This window comes from Triticum urartu, chromosome 2A (genome assembly GCF_056163025.1).
Source record: "Triticum urartu cultivar PI428250 chromosome 2A, HENAU_Tu73, whole genome shotgun sequence".
NCBI lineage: Eukaryota > Viridiplantae > Streptophyta > Magnoliopsida > Poales > Poaceae > Triticum > Triticum urartu.
The window spans coordinates 648,029,091-648,054,282 of NC_141874.1; the positions used below are offsets into that span (position 1 = coordinate 648,029,091).

General features: G+C 47.0%; 1 protein-coding gene across 3 annotated transcripts; it reads left to right on the forward strand.

Moving 5' to 3' along the window:
* The first annotated feature begins 2,255 nt into the window (after positions 1-2,255).
* G3PP1 (putative glycerol-3-phosphate transporter 1) lies at positions 2,256-7,116 on the forward strand. 3 transcript variants are annotated; one of them, XM_087544727.1, is made up of 4 exons: positions 2,256-2,368; positions 2,459-2,579; positions 4,950-6,022; positions 6,119-7,116. In XM_087544727.1, the coding sequence occupies exons 3-4, from the start codon at positions 5,032-5,034 to the stop codon at positions 6,685-6,687; spliced, it is 1,560 nt and encodes a 519-aa protein (XP_087400853.1). In that variant the 5' UTR covers positions 2,256-2,368; positions 2,459-2,579; positions 4,950-5,031; the 3' UTR covers positions 6,688-7,116. The 3 variants fall into 3 exon arrangements, with proteins under 3 accessions (XP_087400853.1, XP_048558793.1, XP_048558794.1); XM_048702836.2 differs by lacking the exons at positions 2,256-2,368; positions 2,459-2,579 and adding an exon at positions 3,747-3,925; XM_048702837.2 differs by lacking the exons at positions 2,256-2,368; positions 2,459-2,579 and adding an exon at positions 4,180-4,303.
* The last annotated feature ends 18,076 nt before the right edge of the window (positions 7,117-25,192 follow it).

Consider the following 25,192-nt stretch of genomic DNA (forward strand, 5'->3'; position numbering starts at 1 on the left):
GAGAGAGATAGAGCCGTGCCGTGGCAGACCGGCATTATCTATTTGGTTTTCCGATTAGAACATGTACTACCAATGAATGTGCCACCTAGGATAAATATTGACGTGAAAGGAAGAGAAATCATAAAAAAAGATTTATCTTCTTTTATTCAAGAGATTATCTCTTAGGCTGAGCATAGTGGGGAGTAACTTATACTAGTGTCATGCACATGACACTAGTCTAAGTTACTATCTTCATAGTGCAAAGTAACATAATAGTAGTGTCATAGATGACTTCATTTATTGGCTTGTGGACTCATTTTGTATTGGGAAGTGCTATGTTACTACTTCTCATTAATTACTTGTCATATAAGTAAAATTTTCTTAAAGTGCGCTATGTTACTAGCTAAGTTACTCCCACTATGACTAGCCTTAGTGTAATATGTCTCATAATGCTTTTAGGAATAGCTAGTTATTAAAGATAAGACTAAAAAATAATCTATTGTAGACATATTTTTATTATCATCTTTAAATACATGTAAAGCTTAAGATAAAATTATCTTATTAATCACTGTACATGCTTTCAAGAAGTTCTTTTCATTTCGAAAACATCGTCCCAGTTTCCACACTGTACAATAGACGCTACACCTGACCGAGACAATCGCCTGGATTTGATGTTTGGTCAGTTTATCCAAAATTGCTTTTGGAGGCCGAGTTTCAGGAAGGCCCGTAAATGCAAATTCAAATTCTAAAAAGAGATATAGAGATAGATGAAGGCATAATGCACAAGTGTAAATTTTCAAAATGAAATATTTCGAAATGAGGGCTATGAAAACAAAAAATCTGAGGCTTCTAACAGATGATACTATTCATTCTCCCAGACTATGAATTTATTTTTTTTATACAGGTCGCATTTCAACGTATTTCATCCTGAAATTATACACACATACCCTTCATATCCTTGTTTACTTGTACAATTTTTTCAGATTTTTTGAAACCAACAATTTTGAATTCAAAATTTTAAAAAAATTCGGCCTCCATGGAGGCCGAGCCAAAACACCATACTCTCAATCGATTCCTTTGAAAAGACATCGACAGCCGCTCCGCTGCACCGTGTATGTCGATGGTGGCACCAGGGTACTTCCTCCGTCCGGGTTTATTGGGCCCAAAGACAAGATTGATAGGACCAAGGCAACTAGCAAATGGATGTGTTATTTTAGGCATTAACCTCTCCAGTAGATAGTTGATGCTTCGTTTTGCACAGTACTCCCTTCATTTCAAAATATAGTGCGCCCACGTTTCCCGAGGTCCAACTTTGACCATAAATTTAGCCAACGAGACCAACTGCGGCGGGAGAAAAAAATTATATAATTGAAACTTCTTTCGAATACGAATTCACTGATATAATTTTTGCTCCCGCCGCAATCGGTCTTGGTAGTTAAATTTACGGTCAAAGTTGAAGCACGGGAATAGAGGAAGCACTACATTATGAAATGGAGGAAGTAGTTATTACTGACACATGCATGCAGTCACCATCCCATCAGCCTCTACCAATGACCCGCATGCATGCAAGCTCACGCGCGTGGAGGGATGCATGCGTGGCGCAGATTCTGAAGTTTAACCTCTCGATATCATCACTCAGGAGTTAATTTGAGGGGAAAAGCTACATGGTTTCCAAAGCGGGCCTAATAAAAACGGACATGATGTTTTTGCTTAAGGGCTTAATAAATCCGGACGGAGGGAGTACCAACAAGGCCTCGGACAGGAACGAGCCAACAGCCGACGAAAGTCGGCGAGGTGTGCCTGAAGGTTGACGGTTTGCGTAGGATGGAGGGAGGAAGGGAGGGGAGGTGCGGGTTCGACAAGGAATTGGGATGGTTCGACGGTTCCACTTTAAAGGAATGGGTTAAGGAGGGTGAGACCATCGCGTGTGGCCGATGCAGCGGTTCGGTTGGCACTCGCGGGAGGTTTGAGAAATATCACAAACAGCGCCAGGCAAGAGGTAGAAGAAGGCCATCTGACCGTTCATTGCATACCCGGATGATACAAAAAAGTAATTTGACTGCCCCCCCAAAAAAAATCCAGTCATCCGATGACGTATGACGTGTAGCCAGTCCCATCCCATAAAAAGACAACGGTTTGTTCCACGGTCATACTGTACGTGGTACGTAAATAGCACATCGGTTCACCTTTTATGTCTATCTATATTTTTTTCACCTTTTCTTCTCCAGCTATTTTCCCTTTTAATTTCCCCACTTTTTTTTTCCTGAAACCCGGAGGGAGGCCACAATTTCCCCCTGGCATAAATAGGCGGGCGGCCTCTTCCCCCTGGTTTGTCCGTTCGCTCGACGGAGCTCGATCCTGCTGGGCTCGATCCCGTCGACGAATCGAGGTATCTATCGTCTGTCACCGCCGAGCCAATCAATCGCGCCCTTGCATTTCCTCCCCTGACCCGATTCCCTCCGTCTCATCTCATGCGCAGACACGCCGCGTCGGACGACGACTGCGCCCTCACGCGCGCAACAGTCGTCGAGCCCCGGTTCACGTCGGCCGCCCGCAGGCAGGGGCACCGCACGGCGATCGAAACAACAAAAAAGCAAAAGGTTCGTCCGGTCGCCCCCAGATTCCCACCATTCATCTTCCACTATTCCGCCTTGTTAAATGTTGATAATTTCTGGCACATTCGGACTTCAGAAAAGCTGGGAATTGACAATGTTTATTACTATAATTTGTGATGAATCATACGTTGCGTCGAAGCAAAGTTAGCAAACCGCGGCGGTGTTGGCATGCGGGTTACTGGAGAAGAGAATAGTAGCAAACGGCGGCACATGACGTGAGGCACAGGATCGCGTTCGGCGCGGGCCCCACAGCTGTTGGGATCGGGTACGAGGCATATAATTTTAGCTCCGCGAATATGCGCCCCCGAAAAGGATATCCGCTCCCAATATTCCCTTCGTCGAAAGACTAATCTATTCTTGGAGTCGCAGCCGGCCGCAAGCAAATCTGCGTTCTCTTTTCTTTTGCTGGGAAGGAGATCGAGCCCGGAAACCTTGGCGGGCGCGTGCGTGCGTCTCGTCACCCCCGGTATGAACAAGCTAGGCGGACGAGCAATTTCGCAGCGCGTTTGATTAGCGCAAGAAAGATATCGCTCTCCCGCACGCAAGACCTACCAGTACTACCAAGTACCAAGGGTGCGTATTTGGCCATGCCTCCTCAAAGTCCTGGCGCTTCTTTGGTGTTCTACTATTGGAGAACAGCACTGTTTTGACGTCTTCTTTAGAAGAAAAACAAGAGGAGGAAAATGCACCACCGCAACCACGGCGCTTGGAAATACTCTTTGTACTAACCAAGTGTGCATGCCCGTTTTCCTAGTTTACGTGGGGATTTCTGACCTGGCGCAGCGGCATTGCCAATGTCTTTTTAATCCCAACGTGGCAACACGTTTACACCATTTATGATGGATATTTTTTTTCCCACGCTTGGGTCCGTTGGACCATCCACGTTTCAAGGCACATGCCCCCCTCTTATATTTTATGAGCTTGTATCATAACACAAGCTAGTCAACTAAACAGTACTCGCTCATTACGCCTCTTGTCGTTAAGCAAGCGATCAGGCACCACAAAGAAGAAGAAGACCGTAGGGGCGGGCGTGACCTGACCGGGGAAACACCCGATCCAGCGGCAGCCCACGGGCACCACGAGCAGGAGTTGCCAAACATAAGCTGTCGCCAGCACCGGTATAAACACACGAGCAGCTACCTCCTCGGAGGCCACGGCCGAGGCGCCTCAGCACTTCCACGGTCCGCGCTCCCCACGACCCCGAGCCCCTCCCTCCCTCCCTCCCGGGTCACGCACGACGACCCGACTCCCCAACAGCCGGCCGGAGACGAAGAAGAAGACGACCACACATCCTCTGTTTCCTGGGCAACCTCCAGCGCCTCTCTCCGCAGGTAATGGCTCCCGTCATGCCGGCGCCTCCCCATCTTGCTTTCGGTTCCGCTTCGTCTGCCCGCGTCAGAAGAAGGCGGCTTCTCGCAGATGCCGGCCATGGCGGCATAACGGATCGCCCGACTTCTCTTCAACTGTTGTCTTGCAAGTTGCATAGCTTCGGGCAACTTTAGCCGCTCTGCTCGTTCCGCTTTCTCTTTCAGATAGAGTAAGATCCGTTGGTTCGGTTGCTTCTGTTGTCGGGCTGCCTTGCCTTGCTTGCAAGACCGGCCTTGTCTTGCTTCTTCGCCTTTATATTCATTCGTGCCCTTAGGCTCGTATTCACGCATCTCTGTGCCCCCTGCCTACTCTTCTTCCCATTGCTGGTTGCTCAACTGTAGGTGAGCCTTGCTGCTGTGGTTGAAGGAGCTCTATTTTGTTGTTTCCTTGGTAATATTATTTCAGTTGATCAATCCAAGTTCAGTCGCACTTCTTGATTTTGGTAGTGATCATTAGATCTTGCCCCCCTCCATCGACCAAATCTCCCAATCAATTTCAGGTTAATGTCAACTGTATGAAGTTAGTGGTTGTTTTCTCTGCTCAATCCGGGGGTCCCTGATTTTAATTTTGAGCTTGGGCGCTTGGCTATCCTGTTAGGTTGATTCTGATGAAAAGTGCTCATTTGTAGGCATATCTATGCTGATGCCAGGGGCCGCTCAAACAAAAGATTCAATGATTTAACAATGTTTCCCTCGTATCATCCCACCTAAAAAATTCGTAACATCCAACCTAATCTTATGACAGCAAGTGCAAAGTGGTAGCAATATAGCGTGGTGTTTATTTTATTTCAGGAACCATCTAGTCCTTGGCCCCAATAATTCATCCAAGCATTGTTATAGGATCATTACTCCTTGTTGCAAAATAAGCATTTGCATCCGTCACTTTCATTTTCATAACTCCAAGTTCCACATTTCTGTCGAGCTGTCGGTCAGCACTTATGATCTTATCTGGATAATTCTGACGTTTGCCGTGTTTGGTTTTTTTCAGATATTAGGCAATAACACCAGCCGCCCTTCTTCCCGGCTACATTAACTACCAGTTTGTGGAGAAGCCAAATTCAGGCTCGCTCATGGGCTCCTCCGCTGAGAGCAGAAGCAGGATGGGTAGCATAAAGCCCATGGGAATTCAGCTCATCGAGTGTGTCCGTGGCGGCCCTCTCTCCTTCAGATCATCTCAGGCTCTTGTGTTGGTGCTCACCTTCCTGTCATATGCCAGTTACCATGCCACTAGGAAAACCACAAGCATTGTCAAGAGTGTTCTTGATCCCAAGACAACAAACCTGGGCTTGTTGCACTGGCCCAGCCATATGTATCTTCAAGAACTGAAAGGCGCGGCGAACAACACGGCTCTCCAGAGTGGCTGGGCTCCGTTCAACGGCGAGGATGGCACCAAGCTGCTCGGCGAAATCGACTTGGCTTTCCTTGGGGTGTATGCCATTGGCATGTTCTTTGCCGGCCATTTGGGTGACCGGGTGGATCTCAGGATCCTCCTGACCATCGGAATGGTAGGGACCGGGCTGTTCACCGCCGCTTTCGGAGCCGGCTACTGGCTCAACATCCACAGCTTCTACTACTTTCTCGGCGTCCAGATGATCGCCGGTCTGTTCCAGTCGTCCGGCTGGCCCTCCGTGGTCGCGGTCGTCGGCAATTGGTTCGGGAAGAGCAAGAGGGGGCTGATCATGGGGATCTGGAACGCTCACACCTCAGTGGGAAACATTTCTGGCTCGCTGATCGCGGCTGCCATGCTGAAGTTCGGGTGGAGCTGGTCGTTTGCAGTGCCCGGTGCCATGATTGCGCTGGTCGGGCTGGCCGTGTTTCTCTTCTTGCCTGTTGATCCTGAGGTGGTCGGGGTCGAGGAGGATCGCCATGTGAAGGACTACGAGAAGAATGGCACGGATGTGCCTCTGCTGGAGGGACATTCGAGTGGACGAGACGAGGCAGTGGGGTTCATCCAGGCATGGAGAATCCCTGGCGTTGCCCCATTTGCTCTCTGCCTCTTCTTCTGCAAGCTTGTCGCCTACACGTTCCTCTATTGGCTCCCTTTCTACCTCAGCCACACAGGTTCGTCTAGTTGTATATTATGCTGGCGGCATGTGGAGATAAAAAATGAATCTTTTTTTGACCTGACCACCGTTTTGTTCTGTTCCTGAATTTCAGAGATCGGGGGAGAATATCTGTCAGACTCCGCGGCGGGGATCCTGTCGACCCTGTTCGACGTGGGCGGCGTCGTCGGCGGCATCCTGGCCGGCCACATCTCCGACCGGCTCGACGCGCGGGCGCTGACGGCGGCGACCTTCACCTTCTCGGCCATACCGGCGCTCTTCTTCTACCGCATCTACGGGAGCATCTCGCTGACGTGGAACGTGGCGCTCATGTTCGTGACGGGGGTGCTGGTGAACGGGCCCTACGCGCTCATCACCACTGCCGTGTCCGCCGACCTCGGCACGCACAGCTCGCTCAACGGCAACTCCCGCGCGCTGGCCACCGTGACGGCGATCATCGACGGCACGGGGTCCATCGGCGCGGCCGTCGGGCCGCTCCTGACGGGGTACATCTCCGCCAAGAGCTGGAGCGGCGTGTTCACGATGCTCATGGCGTCGGCGCTCGTCGCCGGCCTGCTGCTGTCGAGGCTGGTCGTGGCCGAGATCACCACGAAGATGGCGGCGCCGCAGAGGCCCGTCGATTCGGCTGGCGATCTGCCCGTGTCGTCGCTGGAGGAGCCTTAGGCGGGGCCGGAGATGGCCGGACTGTACATTGAATTAGGATGGCGCGAGGAGGGTGGCAGGTGGGGCTGGGAAATCGGGAGGTGCGACGGGAAGAAGGAGCGGGTTCCGCTCTGATTTTCCGTGTAGTAGGGCGCTCTTGGGTCTCATGTGATTGTGTCGTGCTGTGCATATGGAGTGAGTGATTGTTACGCCGAATTCGACCGGATAACAGTGCGGATTATTGCGCGCTGTCTGCTCCTCGATGTAGAGCATGTGCCGACCATTTAGACCACGGTGAAGAGCGGTGCTCTCTCTTTTGCAGTATCAGCGACAGATCAAGGAAACGAAGGCCGGCATTGTACTAAATTTGTAGCCACTTCGGAAAGTGTACATTGATTGTGGCGCATGATACTGTGAAATCTGAGATGTCCTTTCACCACTCGGTGACAAGTATGTTCGTATTCTGGTGTTTGTCAAGTGGCGGTTCCTCCCCCAAACGCACAATTTTATGTGGTCGTCGTCAAAGAAAAATTGAAGGGGACCAAGGCCGGCGTAAAACGTCCTAATTTACTAAACAGTATAACTTAGCTAATTAGGAGCCTCCATAGTGATTTGGGATCCTAAACCGTCCGATTAAGCGTATAAACGAGTGAGATCATTCCATCCTCTCGTAGCATTCATTTGCGCCTGTTCGCTGAAGTTGAACCAACATCAAAAGGGCCGCTGCTCCGCAGGCTTATTTCTGAGCCTTCTGAAGCACTGGGTTGTGAGGTCGGCCATCCGGTGACTTAGGTGGTGTTTGGTTCTCTAGTCCTAAGAATTTTTCTAGTCCTTGGGACTTTTTAAAAAAACTCTCAAGAAGGTGCTTCTAAAGGCTTTTAACAAAAAGTCCTCCCATCCTATTTGGTTTGTTAAAGACTTTTTCTATTCCCAACACAAAAAAGTCCCTGGAACCAAACACCCCCTTATTTTCTGTCGTGAGAGCGATCGGGCTGCCGATCCGTGGTGCTGCAGCCTATTTTCCTGATTAATGGTGCAAGAAAGTAGCGTGCAACTTTGGCTACCTTTGTCTAAAAAAAACTTTGGCTACCTATGGTTCTACTGCACCATTCTTTTTTCCTTTTATATTTCTGTACTACGCAGCATCTACCTTGCAAGGCTAAAACGAGGACATCATCATTCTTTGTTCCTTCTATTATTCCTCAACTACGTAGCAATTACATTTTTTTTTCTGGAATACGTATTAGCAGTATTAAAGGAGAAGCGGCAAAGAAGCTGGATATAATGTCTTTCGGCCATTGCAACACCAATCACAAGAACTAGCATCCACATTCATCAAACACACCCACCAAGTGTACTAAGATACATGCTTCACCTAGGCCAACCTCATGTCGATGGTGATGGGGCAAGCCACAGAGCAACCAAACCGCATCATAACCGACGCCAGAGACCTCTACAACAAGACCAAAACACAAAGCCAACACAGACCAACGTACCCCATCCATTGCGCCGACAAGAAGTCGGCAAGTGGACGGTAGGGCCTGGGCAGATCTAGAGACGACGTCATCGAGAGAGCGCCCGTGATGGTGTATATTGCACCAAGGAGGCCCACACCCATAGTAGAAGCCAACACCGAATTGAGCCGTGCCACCGGAACTCCTTGAGCAACAAGACGACGCCTCCGAGAAGAGGACGGCGCCATGACGCCGCCATGACGCCGCCATCGCCGCCGCCTGGTCCAAAGGACGGACCAAGGGATTCCCCTTAGCACGGCAAGGCTACAATGAACGATGACACATACCACACAAATATGATCCACCACTTATTCAATTATTCAAATGCCTTAGCAAATGTTATGCATAGACAAAAAAATGCACAATGACAATCCAATGCTTACTTAGATAGCATTCAATTATGCAACTTATACCTAAAGTTTCAATAATGCCCAACTATCTATATTGAAGTAAGTTTTTTTTTTCTTTTTTGTGATGTCCAGATTTTCTCATATATTTGCATTGTTCTTCCAATAAAATGCACAGGCGCAGCAACGCGCGCCCTTATGTTCTAGTAAACCATAAAATTACCTAAACAATGTAGTACGAGGTTAAGGGAGTTACAAGAGGGTTGTTACAAGATACTCCCTCCGTTAAGTGTTTCAACCTTACTACAACTTTGTATAAGCAGTAATGTTGATGAATTGCTGATTAGGGAAACCTGGCCAAACGGCAGTATGTTGAGGGTATGTCATGTCTGTTTTGTGAAGAGCTTGAAACACGCACTTATTTATTTGTTTTTCGAACGCTCTATTGGAGATCGAAGAGACGTGACCGATGTTGATCAGCTCATAGGTACTAGCGGATTGGCTCAATCATCGGTGCTTTTTGTGCAGCTCATAGGAATCAAGTTACAGACTGCAACGAGACCTCTGTTTTAGATGCGGATGGAGAAGCATTGCAATAGCGTGCTCCCGATGGAGTGTCATATGCTCGCAGGCTGCAAACGTGCAGCTGGACTGTGTGACTTCCTCACCGTAGCTGCTGGCTCGCTGTCCACCCCTCCTACTCTGTCTAGATCCTGGCTAAAAAGATGGGCGGCGAGTATACCTGGCCAAACCACGGGTCGGGCCTAGCCAAGCCTAAGCCAAAAAACCTGGGCTCGAGCCCGGCCCAGCCCGGCCATCGGGCCTAGTTTTTAGCCCAAGTCTGGCCCGAACACGCAAAACCCGTCGGGCCTCGGGCCGGGCCCCTTCAGAAAACTGCAAAAATGATGGGCCCGAGCCCGGCCCGGGAGTAGCGTCGGGCCGGGTCGGGCCGGGCCGGCCGGGCCCAGCTGCCCATGGCCAGGACTAGCGGCGAGTTATATCAAGCTCTTCGGTGTTGCTCTCGTGTGCCTGTAGCGTGAACCCAAAAATCTGAGAGCCTAATGCTCCTAAACTGGCTGCAGCCCGGTGTAGACTCTGGGAGGAGATCCCGACCGTAGTTGATAGAACTCCGGCGTAGATTTTTTTTTTGAGAAATCTCCTGTGAGGACAGGTCCTGCATTTCATTAAAAAGAAAAAAGTTTAGCCCAGTTTATAAGAAAAATCGGACCCAAAAACCTAACATTCTCGGCTAATCAGAGAAAACCAAATGAAAACCCAAAAACGAAAAAAGCGAGAAAAAAGAGGCGCTAAAGCTTGGGGATAGGGACAGGGACAAGACAAATGCTAAAGCCAGATACCAGAGCGACAGGCCCAAAGCAGTTAGCTGAGGCTCAAGTGCGACCAAACTAACCACCACTCACTACGGCCTAGATTCCTACCATCTCTTTGCGGCGAGGAGATTTGAGTTTCTCATCATATGGTGAAATTTGATGTCAGGTGCTTCAGGTCCATGCAAGGGTTCGACATGGTCAAATCGGCTCCAATAGGGAAGCGGCGACAGCGGTGTGCCGACGTATTTTGGCGGTAATAGTGGTCATTTGATGGTCTCAAAATCTTAATGTATTTTTTTATTATGTTTGAGATGCTTTGTACTTTCGATGAATTTTTATAACTAATCTGGTACTTTCCGCAAAAAAGAAGAAGACGGAGGAGCTATAATTGCCAACGCGAAAGGGATTGTGATAATTTTGTTTGCAAAACCAACTTTTTGCCCATTACAAGTGCTTGACTAACCAATATTTTCAGGTTTTCATGGTTGAGCTCCCATTGCTATTTCTCAATGGAAAATTACAACAGAAGTCAATTCTCTTATGGACAAAGTCAATACTGAAAACCTGGCTCTTTTGATCAAAAGAACAAATGAGGGTAGCATGATCAGAGAAGATAATAAAGGCAGTGGTCAGATCTACAATCCCACGAACAAAGATCGATCATGTAAAAACAAGATAATTCAACACTATTCATACTGACTGAAGAATATACTTAAATACAAGGGTATGAACTTTTTATTAATCTACAACTCATTTTCTTATTAGCCTAGTGCTGGACTAGAAAAACGCCACTAGCAAATATAACTAACTCGATGGTACATTGGTAGCCCTGGTGAAAATCTGCTGGCTGGCATGAAGGGACACCTCCCTCACGAGCCCCCTTGCCATCAGGTCCTTGATGCCCCTCTTAGCCAGGGACGCATTGATCTGCAGGAAGATGATGCTAGGTGAGATCTTCAGATAATCATCCTGTCTAAGCTGCGCATTGTACCCGGGTTAATCAAGAAGAGAACCGTATGATCGATCGTACGTATACGTACCCTAAGGCGCTCGGAGAGGACGGAGGGGGTGACGAGCTTGTACTTGGGCGCCTCGGACAGCAATGGTGGAGCCAAAACTTTTGTCGAACCTGGGCAAGCTTGAGCCCAAGTGTCTAATGCCGAAATTAAAATGTGATGTTGTTCCGATAGATACAACATATAAAATAGCCTCAAACTTCCGTACCACAAATCCACATTAATAACGAAAAAACGAATTTAAAAACAAAGTCATACAAATGTGGTTTTAAAGTGAACTAATATGTAGCATATCGATATTCAGTTTCATAGACCAAAATGAATTTGAGACTTGACAATAAAAGTCATAGAACAAGGCCATGCATGGAACCAAACTCATCTTGTTCCAAGCAAAAGTACGGCTATCCAAATTACCATCCAAATGTCCTAAAAAATACTACAAGATAAAAAACAGATTCTGAGTTCACATAAATTCATCATTGTAATTTGTTGATATATTCAAAATAGAGAGCTTGTAGGAATAAACGGAACATAGAATAGTGTGTTAAAGAAAATCACAAGGCAGATGTAATTTGTGATACTTCGTTGCAATGAATGTTCGAATAATATTTTTATCATGATCTAACTTGAAAAAAATCAACGGTCTGAACTTAAAATCTAAGCCCTAATCTATCCATCCCTAGATGTGGATAGGCACATCAGTTAGCAATCTTACCTAATCTGATTACGAAGGAAGGAACGAGTGGGCAAGGTTGCAAGCCGTTCCTGCCTTCCCCGGGACAGATCCGCTCATCCCGCCGCTGGCCGCGTGCCGAGGCCAAGGCCAGCCTCCAGCCGCCGCCGCTGCTAGGCTGTTTCCGCGCGGTAGGCAGCCGAACAGCGCAGAGGGAGGCGAGCGAGCAGCGAACAGAAACAACGATTAACCAACAGCCCGAACGTGCGTGTGCGTCAGCCTAGCGTTAACCAACAGCCGAACGTGGCTTGCTAGGCCTAGCTCTTACAAAGCCCATTAGCAAGCGGCCCAACACAATTCTGCCCGGGAAATCGTGGTGTTATATTTTCCTTGCTGATGGAACCAAACTTTACACCTCCGGTTTGGCGGCAGTCTGTTGGGTAATTTGGAATAATCGTAACCAAGCTACTTTTGAACATAAAGACCTCAAAAGCCTTTTTAATGTGGTGTATGCTGCTTGTGGTTTTTTGATGTACTGGGCAGGTTTGATGGCTGGCGATGATCGGGAGACCATGGAGCACAGAGCCAAGATGCTCAGGTCCAGTGCTTCGATGATGATGAGAATCTGCGCGGCTCCAACCAACTCAGCTTCAAACTGATCCCTTCTGCATCTCTTCGGAGCTTCGAATTCTCGTCTGTCAAGGATAGACTGCCTTTCACTCCTGCGCGAGTGCTTCTGATTGCTCTTTTATGAGCCTGTAAGCTTGGTGAAGTTAGACTATTTCGGGTTCCTTTTGGGGTCTCCTTGGTGTTTAGATCCTTTAGGTTGCGTGATCACGAGTGTCGTTGGGTTTTCGCCCCGCAATGAGCTGCTCGATGACGAGTGCTCATGATGGGTTTCCTAGTGGTGCTTTGAACTCGCCTTCTCTTTCTAGTTTCCTTGCGATGTAGTTGATACTTGGGTCTGTGGTTATCTGAACTATGTATTTCCGCTATGTTTTTAATGGAAAGGGGTTAAGGCCCGGTTAAAAAAAAAATCACGATGCGTACGTCAAATTTTTCAGCTGTCGCACGACATCGTACAGCGTACGCGTTGGCATCGAGCCGGGCGCTGGCTTCGCCCCTGTCGGACAGCATCTTGTCATAGGTGACCTGGTCGAACAGCACGGCGTTGTTGACCTTCTCCTTTTGCTTCCCCTTGCTCCACTTCTGCATACGCAGAGGCCAAACACGTACAATACCAAATTAAAAACGCAAAGCAGATTCGTGGCAGATCTGGCGATCCAGAGTTGAGAAACGCGAAATTCATCTAGGAGATCGCTTGGACTAGTAGCGTCTATCGGTCTATGTACCTTCTTCTTCTGCTGCTGCTTCCCACTGCCGGCATTGGCGGGCTTCGCCGACGACGAGGATGCCGCCGCCTTGTTGTCCTTCTTCACGGCCTGCGCGGGGGAAGCCGGTCAGTGTTTATCTACAGGGGCGCTTCGTTATGGTTAGGACTCGGGAGGAAGGAGGGTTTACCATTGCTGCCGATCGAGGAGGTGCTGCGAGGCGACAAAACGATCGAACAAGAAGTGCTTGTGAGAAATCGTACGCTGTGGAACACCGGCAATGCTACACGTACAAACAGTTTACAGGCTTTTATAGGTGGGTTAATTTTTATTGGTCAACAAATGAGCGGGACGGCCTACCCCTCTAAAAATAAGAGGGAGAGGTTTGTGATTGGCTGTTAGATGAAAAGAGCTTGTAAAAGCTTGTAAATCTTTATATGTCTAGCATTTTTGGTGGAACACCGATAGGCTTCTACTAGGGCTTCGGCTCGCGCAGTCGTGCTGCTTATATTGATTCCTGAAACTTACGGGCAATGCACCTCACATATGGAGACCCAGACAGATACGAGTGGTTATTCATCTGGAGTTTGGACTGCTGTACCACGTCCAGCACAAGGAGACCGATTAAGCGATCAGCCTGACCCTTTTTTTTGGAGAGAGAGAAGACCGATATGAAGAAGGGGCGTACTACGCGTCCGCTCATTTTAAAAGATCGTCCGGATCACCGGCCATCAGATCTGGCACATGAGCAACACCTTCATCATTGTAACAAAGATTTTGTTACGACATACTGTATTTTTTATTGCAACACGGATCTTGTTACAGAAGTTTTGCAACACAACATAGAATACATATATTTTTGGTTTATAACAAAGTCTTGTTGCGGGTAGAGGTGACAGTTGATGACAAGCGGCACGCTTCCAAGGCCGCTAGAGGATACACACTTCTTCTGAACGATGCGCAAGCACGGAAACATACCGCCCAGGCACACGGCGTGTTTCACGTTTGCGTACACGCCGTGGGGACACCGGAGGCGGGGGAGTGCGGTGTCGGGTGGCCATACGCGCGCGACCTGCGCGTCGGGGCACGCGTTCTCCTGCCGCAGCCTTTTCCGACATCTCGCTCCAACGCCTGCCATTTCGCCAGGCAAAGATATTCCTGACGACGCCAATGCCAAGCGTATCGTCGGCTTGCTGGTGGAGTATCTGACTGTCTGTAACAAAGAAAAAAAAATTGCTGGAGTGGCCGGCTAGTAATCTCCCAATCTCTCTTCTCCTAAGAGCATCTCCAGCCGTTCGCCCTCCCCCCCTCCCCCAAGGACGTCGAAAAAGCGTCGTCTAGGGCTGAACCGGCATTTACTTTCGGTGTGGAGGCGATTGCGTTCCCAGTCGTCGTCCCCAAGTCGGCGCAGACTCGGCCATTTGATTCGAATTCGGCACAAACTCGGCGATTTTTCATTCACATTTGTACAAAAAATAGAAAAACAAACAAACTACGCCTAGCCCTATTACGCCGTGGCCGCCGCCCGCATTCTACATGTCGAGGAGCCTGTAGAATTGGGTGTAGTCGCCACTGCCGTCATCGCCGTCGTCGCCGCCGCCGTGCATCCCGCCGGGGCCGCCGCCGTCCCTGTTGCATCCCTGACCAGGGTCACCGATGCGCGGGGGGCTTGGACGGCCTGCGCGCGTCCTCCTCGTCGCTATCGAGGACGATGACGCCGCCCTCGTTGATGACTAGGGCCTTGATCTCCTCGTAGGCTCGGCGCTGGCGCGCCACCTGCTCGCGGACGTAGTCCGCCTTCGCCCACTTGAGGGTGGTCTCGTCGGCGGCGGCCATCTCCGCGTGCTCCTTCTTGACAGGGAGCAATCCCGGCTAGGTCTTTGGCCGGACTAGGCGGAGGGAACTCGGGGAGGGGCGGCCGCCCTTGTTGATGACTAGGGCGCCGTTGCGGGTGCGACGCCCAAGCGGCGTCTCCTGCGGTCTCGATGGGGTCGAGGACGGCCTCGCGCCGCTCGCCGGCGTTGAGGCGGTCGCGGGGGATGGTACCATTGGCGGAGGCGATTTGGTCTACGCGGCGGCAAGCGAAGTACATCGTCCACAGCGTGTGGCTGTCGGCGGCGTACCACAACTCGTTCCGCTACGCCTCCTATAACGATGAACAGATGCGGGCGATTTTGGCCCGCCTTCATCCCCGGTGGGCACCGGGTGTACCAGGACGCCGCCAGCGCTCAGCTTCCACGAGCCCGGCACCCGCATGTCTGGGGACGCCGAATAGTCGGCCTAATAGAGGAGGCGCGCCTCGTCCTCGCGGAGATGGCGTCGGCCGAAGCCGTTCGCCGCCACGGCGTCGCTTAGGCGCTCGGCCATTGCTCGTCGGCGAGGAAGAGGGGTGGTTGCTTCTTTGTGGCGACTGTGGCGTTCATCGGCAGGGAGGTCGGCTTTTATAGCCGAAGCGGGGGTGGTGAGAACCTGCATGCCGGGTGACGCGTGGCGGGAGCAGGCGGGACGTGCGTCGCGGCGCCTTCATTGGCCGCCCGTGAGGCATCAATGGAGGCTGACCGGCGCGACAGGCTTGGCATTGATTCCCGCGGGAATCGAGGCGATGAAGACGATGAAGTGGCGTGTCGCTGACTCGCAGGCCCATTCCTGTTCATGCCAAAATCAGTTTTCCTGATGGCCCCCAGCGTGCCGAGTTCGGCCTGAATTCACCGACTTCAGTTTCGGTTTATATTGGCGAAAAACAAACTTTTGCGAATGTAATCGGGCTGTTTTTTGGGCATCGGCGCGCTGGAGATGCTCTAAGAGACGTCCTATATGACGCATTCTGCATCAAGTAGGTGCGGCTTCGCACAGAGAAGGTGATTGGCGGGCTTTGTGGGCCGCGCATTTCACTGTTTCTCCGAGTTAAAAAAAAACCATGACCTAGGCAGGAATCGAACCCCGGATCAGCAGCAAACACTCACGTGTCGCTAGCCACTCCGCCTAGCTGACTTCTAGTTATGATTTACGGCATGTACAGTGATTGATTAAATAGTTTTATTCTAAATCTTGCCTATAATTTAAAAATGACAAAAAATATATTTACAATGGGTCATTTTAAGCCTTATTTTCAATAACTAGTTATTCCTAAAAATGTGATGAGACATATTGTGCTAAGAGATCATCTTTTATTTTCTTTTAAATAAAAGAAGACACGTCTTTTTTATGAGTTCTCTCTCCTTCATTTTATCATCTATCTTACATGACACTCCTAAAATAGTACCATTGTACATGCCCTTACAACGCGTCTTTAAAAGAAACAAACCACAACGACAAAGCATAAAAGATTAGCTCACAAAAATTTCTGAAAAACGTGTTTTAATGGAATCGAGCACATGACCACCCGTGAGAGAACGACGTCACAAACTCAGTGACTTTAAAAAAATTCAAATGAGATTTTCTTCTCACAAAAGTAAATTCTTTTTTTCAAAAAGCAAATTGTTTTAAGAAGAAATGAGTAATTTTTAAAGACACAAACATTTTTTGGGAAATCTGAAAAAATAAATAAAGGAGCAATATTGAAAACAAGATTTTTTTTAAACTACGAACAACTTTTTGTAAAAAATGCGAACACTTTTTAAAACAGCTGCATATTAAAAAGAAAGCAAACATTGATTTCAAACCAGGGACATTTTATGAAGAACAAGTTATGAAAAGATGAACATTTTTGAATTTGTGAACAAATTTTGCAAAGGAGATCATTTTCTGAAACATGAACATTTTTTAACTTGCGAACAAATTAACATATTCTGAAATATCTGAACAATTTCTGGAATTTTAAAAAAAATCAAAAACAACATTATTTGAGATTCCAGAACATTTTGTAAACGTAAACACTTTCCAAATTTGCGAACACGTTTGAAAAAAATTGGAACGTTTTTTAAACAGAAACATTTTTTTGAAGCGGGAACATTTTTAGAAATTGCAGAAGAAATGTTAAAAAATACAGACATTTTTCAAATGTATGAATAATTTCTGAAACTAGAACATTTTTTTAAACATCAAAAAAATGAAAATGTGAACATAATTTAGAATTTAGGAACAATTTTTTTAAATAGAAACTTATTTTGAAATGCCAACATTTTCCTAAAAGTTGTGAAAATTTTGAATAAAAACATTCCGAGCAGAAAACCAAGAACATTTTTAAAATCGCTGAACAATTTCTAAAAAATGCAAACATTTTTTGCATTAGTGAACAATTTCTGAAATCATGAATATTTTTGGAATTTTGAATGTTTTTTCAAAATCACGATCATTTTTTTGAAAATTCCGGACAATTTTTGAAACATGAACCTTTTTAAGAAAATAAAAATAAAAAACAAAGAAAAAAAAGCAAAAATGAAAAGAATATAAAAAAGAACAAGAAATAAGATGTGACGCCCCGAGACCGATGCGCCAGGTGTCTTCCAGTTATTCCCTGTCTTGCCATGTCATTTGCTTGCGTGTTGCATCTTGCCTTGTCATTATGTGCATTGCATCATGTTTTTCAAAAACTTGCATTCGTCCGGGTTCCCCCAGTTCCGTACGTTGTCCGTTCTGAGCCCAGACACACTTGCACGCGCCCGCGGCACCTCCGAAATATTATTTTATAAGTGGCCGACAATGTTCTCGGAATGGAATGAAAGTTGGCGTGTGGTGTTGTTATGTTGTCAGTAGACCTCCTGTCAAATTTCATCGCGTTCGGAGTCCGTTTGATGCCTCAACGAATAACTATAGGGGCACCGCTGCCGGTCTAACGTCGAACGTTTTCGGTCTCCGAAAACTGCTGCCGGTCCCTCTCTCTCTTCTCTCCTCTCAGCCTCGCCACAACCCACCTAGTCCATCCACCTACCCCTCTTCGCGTCCGGAGCCGTCCGATGCGATCGCACGGTCCAAAAACCCTCTCTACACAGTGCATCGAACCCCTCGCGCGTGTCCGGAAGTTGTCCCGAACCCGACCCGAAGAGTCGTCACCGTTGGATCCAGCTCATCCCCAAACATCTATAAAGCATCTCCGTTTTTTATTTGGACTCCCCTAAGCCATTTATTCTCGACCGTCCGATTTAATCGGAGGGTCCAAATGTAACCTTTTTTCTATATATAGACCCACTTGCCTAATCCCTAAAATCTAGGGCATTCGTTCCTTACCCCGCTGCCGCCGCATCCTCATCGGGATCCATCCCGAGCCAACCCGCGCCTCCTTCCTCCACTGTTTTCCCCGAGCCATTCGACCAGCTCCTCCCGATCCACCACCCAGCCACCATCAACTCCTCCTTGCCTCAATCCAGCCCACAAGTGAGGAGCTCCTCCTCTGTTTTCTCCTCGAGCCCACAGCAACGGTGCAGCGCCCGAGCGCACTTCGCCTCGCATGACCTGTTGGACCCCACCGCTGTCGGCGTTCTGGGAACGGGGGTCCCTAGTGAAGGAAATATGCCCTAGAGGCAATAATAAAGTTATTATTTTTTCCTTATAATCATGATAAATGTTTATTATTCATGCTAGAATTGTATTAACCGGAAACATAATACATGTGTGAATACATAGACAAACAAAGTGTCACTAGTATGCCTCTACTTGACTAGCTCGTTAATCAAAGATGGTTATGTTTCCTAACCATGAACAATGAGTTGTTATTTGATTAACGAGGTCACATCATTAGTTCAATGATCTGATTGACATGATCCATTAGCTTAGCACCCGATCGTTTAGTATGTTGCTATTGCTTTCTTCATGACTTATACATGTTCCTATAACTATGAGATTATGCAACTCCCGTTTACCGGAGGAACACTTTGGGTACTACCAAACGTCACAACGTAACTGGGTGATTATAAAGGAGTACTACAGGTGTCTCCAATGGTACATGTTGGGTTGGCGTATTTCGAGATGAGGTTTTGTCACTCCGATTGTCGGAGAGGTATCTCTGGGCCCTCTCGGTAATGCACATCACATAAGCCTTGCAAGCATTACAACTAATATGTTAGTTGTGAGATGATGTATTACGGAACGAGTAAAGAGACTTGCCGGTAACGAGATTGAACTAGGTATTGGATACCGACGATCGAATCTCGGGCAAGTAACATACCGATGACAAAGGGAACAACGTATGTTGTTATGCGGTCTGACCGATAAAGATCTTCGTAGAATATGTAGGAGCCAATATGGGCATCCAGGTCCCGCTATTGGTTATTGACCGGAGACGTGTCTCGGTCATGTCTACATTGTTCTCGAACCCGTAGGGTCCGCACGCTTAAGGTTACGATGACAGTTATATTATGAGTTTATACATTTTGATGTACCGAAGGTTGTTCGGAGTCCCGGATGTGATCATGGACATGACGAGGAGTCTCGAAATGGTCGAGACGTAAATATTGATATATTGGAAGCCTATGTTTGGATATCGGAAGTGTTCCGGGTGAAATCGGGATTTTACCGGAATACTGGGAGGGTTACCGGAACCCCTCGGGAGTTATATGGGCCATAGTGGGCCTTAGTGGAAAAGAGAAGGGGCTGCCCTAGATGGGCTGTGCGCCTCCCCCTTCCCCTAGTCCTATTAGGACTAGGAGAGGTGGCCGGCCCCCTCCTCCTCTTTTCCCCCTCCGAGGAATCCTAGTTGGACTAGGATTGGGGGGGAATCCTACTCCCAGAGGGAGTAGGACTCTCCTGCGCCCTCCTCCTTGGCCGGCCAGCCCTCCCCCTTGGCTCCTTTATATACGGAGGCAGGGGACACCTCTAGACACACAAGTTGATCCACGTGATCTATTCCTTAGCCGTGTGCGGTGCCCCCTGCCACCATATTCCTCGATAATACTATAGCGGAGTTTAGGCGAAGCCCTGCTGCTGTAGTTCATCAAGATCGTCACCACGGCATCGTGCTGGCGGAACTCTTCCCCGACACTTTGCTGGATCGGAGTCCGGGGATCGTCATCGAGCTGAACGTGTGCTCGAACTCGGAGGTGCCGTAGTTTCGGTGCTTGATCGGTTGGATCGTGAAGACGTACGACTACTTCCTCTACGTCGTGTCAGCGCTTCTGCAGTCGGTCTGCGTTGGGTACATAGACAACACTCTCCCGTCTCGTTGCTATGCATCACATGATCTTGCGTGTGCGTAGGAAATTTTTTGAAATTACTACGTTCCCCAACAGTGGCATCCGAGCCTAGGTTATTTATGTTGATGTTATATGCACGAGTAGAACACAAGTGAGTTGTGGACGATACAAGTCATACTGCCTACCAGCATGTCATACTTTGGTTCGGCGGTATTGTTGGATGAGACGACCCGGACCAACCTTACGCGTACGCTTACGCGAGACCGGTTCCCTCGACGTGCTTTGCACATAGATGGCTTGCGGGCGACTGTCTCTCCAACTTTAGTTGAACCAAGTATGGCTACGCCCGGTCCTTGCGAAGGTTAAAACGGAGTCTATTTGACAAACTATTGTTGTGGTTTTGATGCGTAGGTGAGATTGGTTCTTGCTTAAAGCCCGTAGCAGCCACGTAAAACTTGCAACAACAAAGTAGAGGACGTCTAACTTGTTTTTGCAGGGCATGTTGTGATGTGATATGGTCAAAGCATGATGCTGAATTTTATTGTATGAGATGATCATGTTTTGTAACCGAGTTATCGGCAACTGGCAGGAGCCATATGGTTGTCGCTTTATTGTATGCAATGCAATCGCGATGTAATGCTTTACTTTATTACTAAACGGTAGTAATAGTCGTGGAAGCATAAGATTGGCGAGACGACAACGATGCTATGATGGAGATCAAGGTGTCGCGCCGGTGACGATGGTGGTCATGACGGTGCTTCGGAGATGGAGATCACAAGCACAAGATGATGATGGCCATATCATATCACTTATATTGATTGCATGTGATGTTTATCTTTTTATGCATCTTATCTTGCTTTGATTGACGGTAGCATTATAAGATGATCTCTCACTAAATTATCAAGAAGTGTTCTCCCTGAGTATGCACCGCTGCGAAAGTTCTTCGTGCTGAGACACCACGTGATGATCGGGTGTGATAGGCTCTACGTTCAAATACAACGGGTGCAAAACAGTTGCACACGCGGAATACTCAGGTTATACTTGACGAGCCAAGCATATACAGATATGGCCTCGGAACACGGAGACCGAAAGGTCGAGCGTGAATCATATAGTAGATATGATCAACATAATGATGTTCACCGATGAAACTACTCCATCTCACGTGATGATCGGACATGGTTTAGTTGATTTGGATCACGTGATCACTTAGAGGATTAGAGGGATGTCTATCTAAGTGGGAGTTCTTAAGTAATATGATTAATTGAACTTAAATTTATCATGAACTTAGTACCTGATAGTATCTTGCTTGTTTATGTTGATTGTAGATAGATGGCTCGTGCTGTTGTTCCGTTGAATTTTAATGCGTTCCTTGAGAAAGCAAAGTTGAAAGATGATGGTAGCAATTACACGGACTGGGTCCGTAACTTGAGGATTATCCTCATTGCTGCACAGAAGAATTACGTCCTGGAAGCACCGCTGGGTGCCAGGCCTGCTGCTGGAGCAACACCAGATGTTATGAACGTCTGGCAGAGCAAAGCTGATGACTACTCGATAGTTCAGTGTGCCATGCTTTACGGCTTAGAATCGGGACTTCAACGACGTTTTGAACGTCATGGAGCATATGAGATGTTTCAGGAGTTGAAGTTAATATTTCAAGCAAATGCCCGGATTGAGAGATATGAAGTCTCCAATAAGTTCTATAGCTGCAAGATGGAAGAGAACAGTTCTGTCAGTGAGCATATACTCAAAATGTCTGGGTATAATAATCACTTGATTCAATTGGGAGTTAATCTTCCAGATGATTGCGTCATTGACAGAATTCTCCAATCACTGCCACCAAGCTACAAGAGCTTCGTGATGAACTATAATATGCAAGGGATGAACAAGACTATTCCCGAGCTCTTCACAATGCTGAAAGCTGCGGAGGTAGAAATCAAAAAGGAGCATCAAGTGTTGATGGTTAACAAAACCACTAGTTTCAAGAAAAAAGGGCAAAGGGAAGAAGAAGGGGAACTTCAAGAAGAATGGCAAGCAAGTTGCTGCTCAAGAGAAGAAACCCAAGTCTGGACCTAAGCCTGAAACTGAGTGCTTCTACTGCAAGCAAACTGGTCACTGGAAGTGGAACTGCCCAAAGTATTTGGCGGATAAGAAGGATGGCAAGGTGAACAAAGGTATATATGCTATACATGTTATTGATGTGTACCTTACTAATGCTCGCAGTAGCACCTGGGTATTTGATACTGGTTCTGTTGCTAATATTTGCAACTCGAAACAGGGGCTACGGATTAAGCGAAGATTGGCTAAGGACGAGGTGACGATGCGCATGGGAAATGGTTCCAAAGTCGATATGATCGCGGTCGGCACGCTACCTCTACATCTACCTTCGGGATTAGTATTAGACCTAAATAATTGTTATTTGGTGCCAGCGTTAAGCATGAACATAATATCTGGATCTTGTTTGATGCGAGACGGTTATTCATTTAAATCAGAGAATAATGGTTGTTCTATTTATATGAGTAATATCTTTTATGGTCACACACCCTTGAAGAGTGGTCTATTCTTATTGAATCTTGAGAGTAGTGATACACATATTCATAATGTTGAAACCAAAAGATGCAGAGTTGATAATGATGGTGCAACTTATTTGTGGCACTGCTGTTTAGGTCATATCGGTGTAAAGCGCATGAAGAAACTCCATACTGATGGACTTTTGGAACCACTTGATTATGAATCGCTTGGTACTTGCGAACCGTGCCTCATGGGCAAGATGACTAAAACACCGTTCTCCGGTACTATGGAGAGAGCAACAGATTTGTTGGAAATCATACATACAGATGTATGTGGTCCGATGAATATTGAGGCTCGTGGCGGATATCGTTATTTTCTCACCTTCACAGATGATTTAAGCAGATATGGTTATATCTACTTAATGAAACATAAGTCTGAAACATTTGAAAAGTTCAAAGAATTTCAGAGTGAAGTGGAAAATCATCGTAACAAGAAAATAAAGTTTCTATGATCTGATCGTGGAGGAGAATATTTGAGTTACGAGTTTGGTGTACATTTGAAAAATCGTGGAATAGTTTCGCAACTCACGCCACCCGGAACACCACAGCGTAATGGTGTGTCCGAACGTCGTAATCGTACTTTACTAGATATGTTGCGATCTATGATGTCTCTTACAGATTTACCGCTATCATTTTGGGGTTATGCTTTAGAGACGGCCGCATTCACGTTAAATAGGGCACCATCAAAATCCGTTGAGACAACGCCTTATGAACTGTGGTTTGGTAAGAAACCAAAGTTGTCGTTTCTTAAAGTTTGGGGCTGCGATGCTTATGTGAAAAAGCTTCAACCTGATAAGCTCGAACCCAAATCGGAGAAATGTGTCTTCATAGGATATCCAAAGGAAACTATTGGGTACACCTTCTATCACAGATCCGAAGGCAAAACATTCGTTGCTAGGAATGGATCCTTTCTAGAGAAGGAGTTTCTCTCGAAAGAAGTGAGTGGGAGGAAAGTAGAACTTGACGAGGTAACTGTACCTGCTCCCTTGTTGGAAAGTAGTACATCACAGAAAACTGTTTCTGCGACACCTACTCCAATAAGTGAGGAAGTTAATGATAATAATCATGAAACTTCAGAACAAGATACTACTGAACCTCGTAGATCAACCAGAGTAAGATCCGCACCAGAGTGGTACGGTAATCCAGTTCTGGAAGTCATGCTACTAGATCATGATGAACCTACGAACTATGAAGAAGCGATGGTGAGCCCAGATTCCGCAAAGTAGCTTGAAGCCATGAAATCTGAGATGGGATCCATGTATGAGAACAAAGTATGGACTTTGGTTGACTTGCCCGATGATCGGCAAGCAATTGAGAATAAATGGATCTTCAAGAAGAAGACTGACGCTGATGGTAATGTTACTGTCTACAAAGCTCGACTTGTCGCGAAAGGTTTTTGACAAGTTCAAGGGGTTGACTACGATGAGACTTTCTCACCTGTAGCGATGCTTAAGTCTGTCCGAATCATGTTAGCGATTGCCGCATTTTATGATTATGAAATTTGGCAGATGGATGTCAAAACTGCATTCCTGAATGGATTTCTGGAGGAAGAGTTGTATATGATGCAACCGGAAGGTTTTGTGGATCCAAATGGAGCTAACAAAGTGTGCAAGCTCCAACGATCCATTTATGGACTGGTGCAAGCCTCTCGGAGCTGGAATAAACGCTTTGATAGTGTGATCAAAGCATTTGGTTTTATACAGACTTTCGGAGAAGCCTGTATTTACAAGAAAGTGAGTGGGAGCTCTGTAGCATTTCTGATATTATATGTGGATGACATATTACTAATTGGAAATGATATAGAATTTCTGGATAGCATAAAGGGATACTTGAATAAGAGTTTTGCAATGAAAGATCTCGGTGAAGCTGCTTACATATTAGGCATTAAGATCTATAGAGATAGATCAAGATGCTTAATTGGACTTTCACAAAGCACATACCTTGACAAAATTTTGAAGAAGATCAAAATGGATCAAGCAAAGAAAGGGTTCTTGCATGTGTTACAAGGTGTGAAGTTGAGTAAGACTCAATGCCCGACCACTGCAGAAGATAGAGAGAAAATGAAAGATGTTCCCTATGCTTCAGCCATAGGCTCTATCATGTATGCAATGCTGTGTACCAGACCTGATGTGTGCCTTGCTATAAGTTTAGCAGGGAGGTACCAAAGTAATCCAGGAGTGGATCACTGGACAGCGGTCAAGAACATCCTGAAATACCTGAAAAGGACTAGGGATATGTTTCTCGTATATGGAGGTGACAAAGAGCTCACCGTAAAATGTTACGTTGATGCAAGCTTTGACACTGATCCGGACGATTCTAAATCGCAAACCGGATACGTGTTTACATTAAACGGTGGAGCTGTCAGTTGGTGCAGTTCTAAACAAAGCGTCATAGCGGGATCTACATGTGAAGCGGAGTACATAGCTGCTTCGGAAGCAGCAAATGAAGGAGTCTGGATGAAGGAGTTCCTATCCGATCTAGGTGTCATACATAGTGCATCGGGTCCAATGAAAATCTTTTGTGACAATACTGGTGCAATTGCCTTGGCAAAGGAATCCAGATTTCACAAAAGAACCAAACACATCAAGAGACGCTTCAATTCCATCCGGGATCTAGTCCAGGTGGGAGACATAGAGATTTGCAAGATACATATGGATCTGAATGTTGCAGACCCGTTGAC

Bases quoted from the DNA above. Each gene is read 5' to 3' on its own strand.
- G3PP1 (XM_087544727.1), top strand. From the start codon at position 5,032: ATGGGCTCCTCCGCTGAGAGCAGAAGCAGGATGGGTAGCATAAAGCCC. The intron at 6,023-6,118 runs GTTCGTCTAGTT...CCTGAATTTCAG, and splicing joins TTTCTACCTCAGCCACACAG to AGATCGGGGGAGAATATCTG.